Source organism: Akebia trifoliata, chromosome 8 (assembly GCF_017979445.1).
Source record: "Akebia trifoliata isolate Shusen 1 chromosome 8, ASM1797944v1, whole genome shotgun sequence".
NCBI lineage: Eukaryota > Viridiplantae > Streptophyta > Magnoliopsida > Ranunculales > Lardizabalaceae > Akebia > Akebia trifoliata.
The window spans coordinates 22,456,070-22,467,374 of NC_141382.1; the positions used below are offsets into that span (position 1 = coordinate 22,456,070).

An 11,305-nucleotide genomic window follows, 5' to 3' on the forward strand; every position below is an offset into this window, starting at 1 on the left:
AAACAAGGAAACGAGCCCCATCAAAAGCAATCACAGGGGACCCTCGAGGTTGGAAGGCACCAACCCATCTCACTTCCTCATCATCAAGGTTGCCGACAAAAGAATACCATTCTTCTTTGCCGCCTGAGATAAAAGGAGCAACTCGCTTCGACATCATGAGTACGAGATCGGCATTCACGCAAAAGGGGCGATTAACCACTTCGGTCGAAGCCAGATGATCCATGAACCAGAGCTACAATAACAGGAGTATTCTAAAACTTGGGAAACTAATAAATTCAAATGCATAATTTTAAATCAAACTAAAATGGAATTTACCTGCAGGAGAGGAGCACATCCCCGAAAGGTCCGATCGCGGCCCAAAGAACAAGCCGTGAGAGACTGGAACATTCCACTCAAAAGCATCGGGGCCAACCGGCGTCCCTCCCGGACTTGTTGCACAACGTGAATAAGAGAAAGATCTATGATGTCTCCGCCACCCGGGAACAAGAGTTGACTCACCGCCATCAAAGTACATAAAAAGATAAAGTCAGACAGAGGGGGGAGCATCGTCCCGAGCACTCTGAGTCTCTGGGATAGTTCCAGAAGAAGATCCAGCCACAGCACCCGAGCCAGACACCCCGGAAGAAGGTAGGCCGTGCATCCGCAACCGTCCCTCCGAATCCGTGAAGAATAGCTCCGCATCCAGGGCAGCATCTTGCTCCGTAGTACCCGCGAGATCAACGCCAGGGACAACAGGTCCGGTAGAAGGGGAGGCCTGAAAATAAGAGAAACAAAGCACAATGACATATGCAGCATGGATATAGAAATGAACGAAATGATATATGCAGCGTACTTACCCTAGGAGGTGTCGGAGGCCGCGCAGAGGTGCTCGCTCCATCTCGGCGTCGATAATAGTCCTGGAAATATCATATGTTGGAACCAGTCAAAATTTAATACCATGAACTACGAGCTACAAGACAGAAAGTAAGCAAAATGACGTACCATCTCAACCTGAAAGCGAGACTCACGCATGGCCATCTCCAGCTCCAACTCTTGGATCCGGGCCGCCTGAGTCTCGAGACGAGCCTCCTGCTCCTCCACCTCCGCCCTAGAGGCCCTCCACCTGTTCTCCATCTCCACTGCCCTCGCCGCTTGGGCCTCGATCACATCGTAACCCTCTCGAAGACGACGAAGATCATCAGCCTGAAAACAAGAAAGTCAACCAAGTAAGAATGACAAAAAACAGAAAATTCTAAAAAAAAGGAAGGCAATGATTAAATATATACCGTGACAGCATGCTCCTGTAGAAGGACCCCTCCAATCTCAGTGATCCCGGCCCGGGCAGTGACAGCAGGCATAATACACCCAATAGAGGCCTCTCGGAACCACGCCTGGTAGTCACCCCCTCTCACCAGTCCAGCAGCATCTACGCCCCTCGCCTGGGCAAGATACTCATCCACCGTCATCGCTCCCGAGATAGGCTCAGGTGGAGCGACAGGGATGCGAAGACTCCCGTCATGCTGAAAGAACAAGCGCTCCCCTAGATAAAATGTATATCTCTGCTCACCAATAAAGTAGGGATAACGCTGTCGTCTGGTGTTACGCCTATAGGCGTTCCTCACCTCCTGCCTCCCGCTAACGGTACGGGGAAGGTCTCGCAAAGTAACGGAGAAGATCTGCAAAAGAGATAGTCAAAAGACAGAAAAGTTTAAGGCCAAACGAAAGAGAAAAGTTCGAGTACTCACGTCTCGAAGACGACACCGGTCGATGTGGGCCCGTGCACTCCTGGGGCTGCTCCTAATGGCCCTAGCATCTCTGGTGGCCCAAAACGCCCCCAATGGGTAACCCTCGTCGGGATGACGACGGGTGGGCAGATAAAAGGGAAAGTAGACGTGAACGAAGATCTGAAAGAAAAAGCAAGGCGTCAGATGGGAAAACAGGAAGTGGAAGGAGAATTAGATAGAGAAATAAAATCAGGATCCGGTTTACCTCAATAAAATGCCAAAAGAATCGGGTGGAGATGCCAGCTCCGCGGGGCGCAGTAATGCCCACCACTACTCGATCAAGACCAGCCAGAATGGTACCGTAAATAAGGCTACCCCAATCAAAATCGCCAATGTGGTCGATGTCATGCATAACAGAGAGAAATGTAGTGGAAACTGAAGAATCGTCCTCTAAGAAGAAACAGCTACCAATGAGAAGGAGAAAGCAGATCCGGAAAATAATGTCGAAATCACGATCACCGAAGCGGGCCGATCTCTCTCTATAAGTAGGCGGAGCTCCATCCTCTCCCTCAATCAACAGTAGACCCACCAACACCTCTGTGCTAATCCTACCCTGCTTCCCCACCATAGAAGCGGGTACTCTAGTGATGCCCAACAGCTCTCCCACCTCCTGGATAGATAACAGAGTCAAAGGCAGAGGCTCTCCATCCATCGCGATACCTGTAATCGCCACAAAATCTGAAGGCCTGATGCCTATCTCCACCTCTGGCATGTGGAATGAATGAGTCACCGGAAACCACCTCTCCACCATGGCCAAGAACAAGGGTCGATCCGCCTTGAAAGACGGTATCTGCAAGAAAGCACCAAAGCCCACGGTGGCAAACTGCGTCCGAATATCATCCGAGAACAGGGCGGCCATAGAAAGAAAGGCACTCCACCTACCCCTGAAACTGGCTGAAGGATAGGGTGTAGGGATGTCCAAACGAACCAACATAGAGACATGCCTCCCTAATCCACGGAGAAGAGAGGTATCCGGTACTCTCTCACTCTCCTCTGCAGGAATCTCAACCCTGGGAACCTCTCTACCAACTCTACCGGCGCCTACGGTCCTATCCGCCCGACCTCGGCCACCGCGTCGACCTCTACCACTACCGCTCGGCAGATCCTCAGCTGGACCGCTATGAGAAGAACTGGCCTCATCTGCCCTGCTGCCAGACGAAGAACCAGCTACCGACGCTGAATCAGGCCTACGTGAAGGCTGTCTCGGCCAACCGTACTCTGTGGCCACGCCGGATCCCAAGGCAAAGCGAGCCCGAGTCCGGGGCCTCGCCTCCTCCTCCTCATCATCGGATGACTGATGCACTACTCGGCTCCTCCGTTCTCTACCCATCTGCAAGCCGCCATGAGATCAATCAACAACGCAACCGTCATGTATCTCGATGAATCCGCCTAGGTTAAACCTAACCGAATCGAGTCAAACCAACTTAGACTCAGTCAATCAGTGTCCCACCTAGCCGACCCACTAAACCCAACCAACCCAGTCAATTCTAGCCCAGTCAACCCAGGTAACCTAATCCACCCGTTAAGTCTAGTCAATCCCAGTCAACTCGGTCAACCAAAGTCAAACTCGATCAACCTAGTCAAGTCCAATCTAACCTAGTTCAACCCAATTCGGTTAACTCAGTCAGTCCACTCAGCCGAATCGACTCAGCTAGCCCATTTAAGTCAAAGCCCATTAAACTGCAGACAAACCTGTCAAACCCATACCCATGAACTATCACGATCATAACAAAAGATCATCAAACGAAATAAGGAAAAATTTGAAGCAGTCCGAACTCAACCCGTCCAAAAGCAATCCAAATACCGAACGAACCATAAGCTATCCCAACCAGCCTTTAACCCATAACCAAGACCAACAGATCCATTAACCACTTCCACCCAATTCAAACACACGCCCATTCTCGACCAACCCATCATCCATACCAAACCATGGGTCACCCGACTAATGCAACAGTTCCCTGACAACCCATCCCAAAATCACTCATCATTCCTCGGCACACGGAAAATTCCTCATCCAAAATAAACCCCAATCCCTCCAAAGCCCCACCACTCATTAGCAGAGCATGCATGGATATCCAATCAATGATGACAAAAGAGCAAGCAGAGCAAGATGGCCATAACCAGTAACATGGTTTTAAATATGATAAAATTCATATGCTCAAAGGATTAGGTAAATAAATTCAAGACAAATAAACAACAAAGTGATGAAAAACAAAAAAACAAAAAAGGAAAAAAGTGTCTAAGAGTGAGATAAATCGAAATCATCATCATTCAAATAGGCAAATCAAGTCAAGAAGAGAGGAATGCAACACTCACCTCAAAACGCGCAAACCACCAAGGAACTCCTCGATGCTTTAAGCCGCTTCCACGAACGCCCAAAACGCTCCAAAAACTTCCAAAGCAATCTACCAAACGCCTAAGACGAAAAGAATATAAAGAGGAGGGAGAGAAATCGCCAGAGAGAAGGAAGGAAGGAAGAAAAATGGAAAGAAACCGAAAATGAAAGGGCGCGCAGGTTTTGAAACGTTTGGATTCATACTGGTCCGTGTCACCAGAACGGATGAAGCAAATTTTGATCTATCCGTATCACTAACACGGATGAAGAGAGCTTAAATGGATCCGTGCTCCAAGCACGGATGAGATAAAAATAATACCATCCGTGTTTTAGACACGGGTCATATCACTCCGAACGTCATCCGTGCCTTAAGCACGGATCAATCAATCAAAAAAAAAAAAAAAAAATCAAAAATCAAAAATCAAAAATCAAAAATCCTTTCGAATTGCACCTATTTCGATTTGTCAAAACACGACCGAGAAATACCCAAACTTCAAAATCACCAAATCTTCATCAAATCCAAGGTCTCACACGAGCTCCGCGCCATCGAGACCAAAGAATCAATAAGGTAACTCTGTCAGACCCCGCGCTTGAGTAACCATTTTTCTACAAAAATCATCGATTCAGCCGGTAATTCGAAGTCGTGTTTTGTGAAATTGCATCGGGCCCGTACAAATAGGGGTTTAGTCTATTTTTTGCAGTTCTTTGCACGCAATTCCTGCAAAGAAGGGCAGCTGTAGACACCTCGATTTGAACGGGCCCTCACTTGAAAGGGCCCAAAAATAGTAGGGTTTCAATAAGTTCGACCAACGGGCCTCAATGGCCCGAATCATCGAAAAATGATACTTTCGCCGAAACCCAAGCCACTAACACCTTTCAATGGGTTAGTAGGTCCACCAAAAGGGCTCGGCACACTCCCATCCACCCCGCTCCATGCAAAATATCGATTTTCCAACAAAAGGGGCCAACGGGCCCCTAAGGCCCAAAAACATCAAAGGTGGTGACTTCGGTCCAATCAATGTTCTTAAGACCACCCCAGGGTCTCGAGGACTCGCAAAAAGGGTGGTGACCCATCCTACAGTTGTTCAACGTCGTCGCTCCGCACTCGCGTGCAAAAACCGATAACGAGCCCAAAAGCCCGATTCGCCAACACGTGGCATTTTAATTAAATCAATGATTTCAAAATCAAAAAAATCAAAAAAAATCAAAAAAAAAAATAATATGAGACTTGGGATGCCTACCCCTTCATCCAACCTTCACCGTTCCATCTCCAAATCCGATATCCAATCCAAAACAACCCACAACCCTTCTAAACCCAAGCCCAATACATTAAAAGCCCATAAACCACTATCCATACCCCATTCACTATCCAACCCACCACCCAACCCATCAACCCTTACCCACATCAACCAATCAACCCCTCAACATCAAAAGATGACACTTGTCATCACCATCCTTCACCTCCCTCATCCAATCACCCACTCCCATCACCATGCTCTAAACAACCCATCTAAAATCACCTCAACCCATACCCTACCCTAACCTAACCTACCCCCATCCTCTAACATCAATAACCAACCATCCTTCACCCATACCCTAACCCATCACCATTATCTAACATCATCAACCACCCACATCATCACCCATACCTCTACCCATCATCTTCCTTAAAACACTCCAATAAAATCAACTCAACCCATACTTCCTTCATCATCAATCAACTAACCCATTTCTCTCTCTCTAATCAAACAACCCCCATCAACCAATCAACCAATCTCATCACCTCACCCCCTCATCATGATTGCCATATGGCATCATCTCCTTTCCCCTCCCAAAAACTAACTTAACAACCTCTTACACAACCTATTCTCCTAAATCTACACACCTCACCTCATCAACCAACCTAACACTCATTCTCTAAACCACTCTCTTACACCCCCACTCCACCACCAACCATCACTCATGTCAACCTATCAAACACTCTACCCAAATGGGTTTGGGTAGAATCCAACCCATTTAGGTCTAAACCTCACCCATTTTCATTCATTACACATTTACCCTCCATTTCACCTTAAATTTCACATCCCTCACTCCTAAATCCTATACCATTACCCCTTCTCTCACATTTCAACCCCATTATACCCCCAAACCCCCTCCAAACACCTATATATACCTCCCCTCTCACCCCAAAAAGGGGTACACACACACACCAAGTTTCCATAAGAAAAAAATCTACTCTATCTACTCCTCCTCACTACTCTCTTTAACACACTCTAAGAGAAATAACTTCACTCAACTCACCAAAGACTAAAGAGAATTCAAAGAAGAAGAAGAAGAAGAAAAAGAAGAAGAAGGAATCCAAGAGTACAAGGTGGGAGCAATCAACACCCCCCCCTTTTTTTCCTTTCTCTACCCTCTCCTCTTCCCTCTTCTATCTTCCCCCTCTTTTCATTTCACTTTAAATGAGTTGAGCATGAATGGACCTCAAGGCTTGGATCTACAAGGATCATCTCCATTGATGAGATGATCCTATGATCAAGCCAAAATTAAATCCTACTTAGGGAACAAATATACCCATGGGACACACCTTCCACTTTCTTTTAAAAATCAAAATGACCGAGTTATTTGAGGTTACCGCCATGTGGCGGGGAGAAAGGGGTGCCTAACACCTTCCCTTTTCTCCAACGGAGCCGCTTACCCGAACCTCTAGGTTTGATCAACCCTATCCGTTGCGAGTCACTAACGTCAAAAATGGCAATTCTTCGACAAGGCACACACCGGGTGACCATTCACACCCATTTCCAATCTGAATGGTGGCGACTCCAATATTTAGTAGTTGTGGTCGTCATGACGACGAAAACCACATAGCTACACTCATCATACACCGTTGAAAAGTAGTGGGTGCATTGCACAATCCAAAAGGCATGTGACGATACGCAAAAGTTCCAAAGGAACAGGTGAAAGTTATTTTCTCTTGATCGATTGGAGCAATAAGTATCTGGTTGTACCCGGAATAACCATCTAAGAAGCAATAGTAAGGATGTCCTGCTAGACGCTTTAACATTTGATCAATGAAAGGTAAGGAGAAATGATCCTTAGGAGTCATCGAGTTGAGTTTTCTATAATCGATACACCCTCTCCATCCATTTTGGACTCGAGTGGGGATTAATTCGTTGTCTTGGTTCACTACCATAGTGATACCAATTTTCTTAGGAACTACTTGTATAGGACTCACCCAACGAGTGTCAGCGATAGGATAGATAATACCCGCATCTAACAATTTCATCACTTCCATCCGAATTACGTCTTTCATAACAGGATTTAGCCGTCTCTGAGGTTCTAAGGAAGGCTTAGTGAAATCCTCTAAACGAATATTGTGCATCACCACAGATGGACTAATTCCCTTGATGTCAGCATATAATGTCAGCTATGCTCCAACCAATAGCTTCTTGATGTTCTCTTAATACTTCTAACAACTGTCCCTCTTGAACTTCATTGAGGTGAGAGTAAATGATCACGGGCAAGGTTTGATTCTTGGCAAGAAATGCATATCTCAAGGTCTCTGGAAGCGACTTGAGTTCTAATTTTGGAGGCTCGACATGAGAAGGAACAAGATTGGATGTGCGCACAGGAAGACTTTCAGCTTTTGCGTGCCACCTCACAGAGTCTAATAGTGGAACGGATTCAAGCAAAGCATTGACTTCGCTTATAGACTCTTCTACGTCCAAGTCAAGGCCAAAGTGAGCCAAATATTTCGTTAGGGGATCAAACTACCCTAACTCTTGATACGTTTGATTGACTAGCGTATCTATCATGTTCACTTCCTCTATACCATCATCTAGATCAATTCCTTGAAAATTATGGAAGACGTTCAGTTTCACTTTCATATCCTCAAATGCTAAAGTCATAATCTCATTTCTACAACGAATAACTGCGTCAGACGTGACTAAAAATGGACGTCTTAAGATGATAGGAATATAACTGTTCGAATTGATGACTGGCTCTGTGTCTAAGACAACAAAGTCAACAGGAAAATAAAAATCTTTGACTTTAACTATCACGTCCTCAACTATACCCTTTGAAATTTTTATGGACCTATCGGCTAGACTCAACGTGATATAGGTGGGTTTCAAAACCCTCAAACCTAATTGTTTATAAACTGAATATCGTAAAAGGTTCACACTGGCCCCTAAGTCTAAGAGACATTTTTTGACCACTTGATTTTCAATATGAATGGAAATTGTCAGACATCCAAGATCCTTAAATTTTGGTGCAATCGTTTGTTGGATGAGCGACGAAGCTTGGGCTACCATGATGGCTTCCCGAGGAAACGGTGTTTTCCTTTTAGCTGTGGTCAAATCCTTTAGGAATTTCGCATAAGAAGGTATCTACTTAATGGCATCTAGGAATGGGATATTGATATGCACATTTTGGAAGACTTCTAAGACACCCTCAAATTGCTTACCTTTTTTAGAATCTCTAAGGCGATGGCGAAATGGAGCTTTTGGAATTGGCAAAATGATGGGAGGATTCTCCAAATCTTTCTCCTCTCTTTTGGAGACTCTATGACTTCTTTTTAAACTTTTTTTTTCTCTAGGACTTTTTCTCCCTTGTCAATAGGTTGGACCTTGTTGTCCACCTTTTTTTTCTAACGCAGGGTGCATCCCCATGATGGTTGTTTTGACCAGTTGATCGATTGGGTTATTGCCTACGGCTAGCATCCTGGTTTGACACAAAAGGGTATTTTAGTACATTTCCAAGGTCCATGCAAAATGTATATTTGTAAGTCATTTTTCAAGAAAGAATAAGTCATTTTGTAAATTATTTTTCCTTAATTTTCCTTTCTTTCTGGAAAACATTTTCTTTTGGAAAACATTGTTTTTGAAAAATATTCTTCTTCTTTTAAAATGGGTTGAAACCTGAATTAGAAAGAGTTTGAATTCCATTTTGATTTGAATGATCCGACCCATCATGATTGTTAAATCGAGATGGACTGGATCATTATGAATCATTACCCATTAAAATGGATTCTTTATTGGGTTGATGCACCCAGTGATATGATAACCTTGAATCAGATTAAATAACAATTTTGGTTATCTTGAGGACAAAACTGTACATTCCTGATCTCATCATTTGTAAGGTCCAATTCCAACAAGCAACTCGAGAACACTCACGATAAGTTCGAGTCGTGACCTATATGAAAGTTTTCTAGACTCTAGGTTTACTATGTGCAATGCAATTCATTTGGCCACCCTTGCCCAAGTGCATCTATATACCTCTCGAGTATACTCAATCAGACAGTACATTGTGACTAAATTTGATATACCGTATAGGTGATAAGCTAAAATTCCAACCCACTTCTCTAAAGTCAAAAATAGCCAATTTAATCCCCAATTGAGACGTGGCGTACAATGCTGAGCAAGGGCCCTGTTAAATACCTCTCATCTAGAATAGACGTAGTCTATCCCCCTCGTACAGTAGGGTACAGCGGGGCAGGATCTTGCTTAGGCACTAATTCAAACCAAGAAGTGCAATTGGTGAACTTGGATTACCTTTGATATACCGTATAAGTATGAGTCTAGGGTTGTAGCTTTCATAAATGGTTTAACATCCCACGAGGGGACCGACCACGTACTAGTACTACGTTGGCAATCAAGACATGTGACTGCGCGACTTACAATAGGTCAAAGGCTTAGGTTGCTTGAGCCTGGGTGCATCGATATACCTTTCAGAGCCACCTGATCAGACGGTATTGATGCCCCAGTTTAATATGCCCGAAGGTACATGACTGAAGTTGTGATTTTCATGAATGACGTCGCATCTCCGAAGAGACCGGGCCACGATTAGTGCCACGTTGGCTATAAGGGACATGCAAACGTGCAAAACGATAAACGTGCTACTGATGTGTACAAAACAGGGTGGGGTGTGCCTAGGGCCTTTTTTTTTTAACAAATGGGCCCATATATCAAATCGTACAAACAATGATATCACATGATATTAACCAAAACAAATACCCCACCATATCAACATTAAAATCAAACAAATATCTCAGTCCAAACCTAAAATATATATATATTTATGGTCCAATCAGGGGTAATTTTTGGTGACCCTACACAAATTGAGATTCTCAAAGAATATTATATTGCAGATAGAATGATCATTATTGGGGAGTAACCCTTTTTTTTTTTTTACAAATTGATTTTTCAAAGAATAGAAATCCCCCCCTTTTTTTTATTATTGTCACACAAATTTCTATGTTTGCAGTCAAATAACAAATACCGATGGTGTGTTATAGATAAAAATTGATGTAATAATTAAAAAAAAATAGTCTCCTTAAAGAGAGAGAGGGTTGCGTCCTTCACAGCAATTGAGGTAAAGAAATTGATAGATATTATTAGCATACTAATTGTTTATTTACAACGCACCAATCGTTTTGAAAATAAATAGTTGATTACATGTGGATCAGTGTGTTACAAGTAGAGAATTGGTGTGTTAATAACAACTTTCAAAGAATCCCAAATCATTCTCTCCTTTATTTTAAACAAAAAAATTTTAAAAACAAAAAGGAAATTTAAAAAAAAAAATAATTAAACAAAATGCAGCCCAACAAAAAATTATTGCTACACCAACTTTTACACGTTCTCAATCAAAAAAAGTATTAACCAAGTTCTAATATAATGTACTACATGTAAAAATTGGCATGACAATAGCAAAAATAAAAAATAAAAAATCTCCTTAACATCATTGCAGAAAGACCATAACTCAAATTGCCCCAAAATCAAAACATCACTCTCAATACCCTTTCTTGAGATACTTCAAATCAGTAATAAAATGCTGACCTTAGTGAGAAAAGTTAAATAGGTCTCAAACCCCACTAAATCAACAAATGGAGAGAAGAGAAGAAGGGAAAAAAAAACCAAATTAGAGAATACTGTTTCAAACCAGATACCAGTAAGATCAACCAACAATCTTCTTTGAAATTCTAAAGAAAAACTTTGAAATGAACTGAAAGGGATCGATGATTGAGAGGTGCAATTTACCCAGAATTCTGTTATAAATCACGTGGGCAAATAAATCCATTTGCCCGAGGGACCACACACACAGAGTTGAGTGTGCAAATAGCTTTCAAAGCCATTGACAAAGAATATATAGAATAAAGGGCAGAAAGAGAGAGAGAGAGAGAGACCGAGAGAGAGGGGGCTATTAC

The 11,305-nt window shown here is 43.3% G+C and overlaps 1 protein-coding gene across 1 annotated transcript; it reads right to left on the minus strand.

Moving 5' to 3' along the window:
- Positions 1-489: 489 nt before the first annotated feature.
- Positions 490-1,073, minus strand: LOC147396390 (uncharacterized). Its single transcript, XM_086449753.1, has 3 exons — positions 982-1,073; positions 837-896; positions 490-754 (listed from the first exon to the last, which is right to left on the minus strand). The coding sequence occupies exons 1-3, from the start codon at positions 1,015-1,017 to the stop codon at positions 527-529; spliced, it is 324 nt and encodes a 107-aa protein (XP_086305879.1). The 5' UTR covers positions 1,018-1,073; the 3' UTR covers positions 490-526.
- Positions 1,074-11,305: the final 10,232 nt, after the last annotated feature.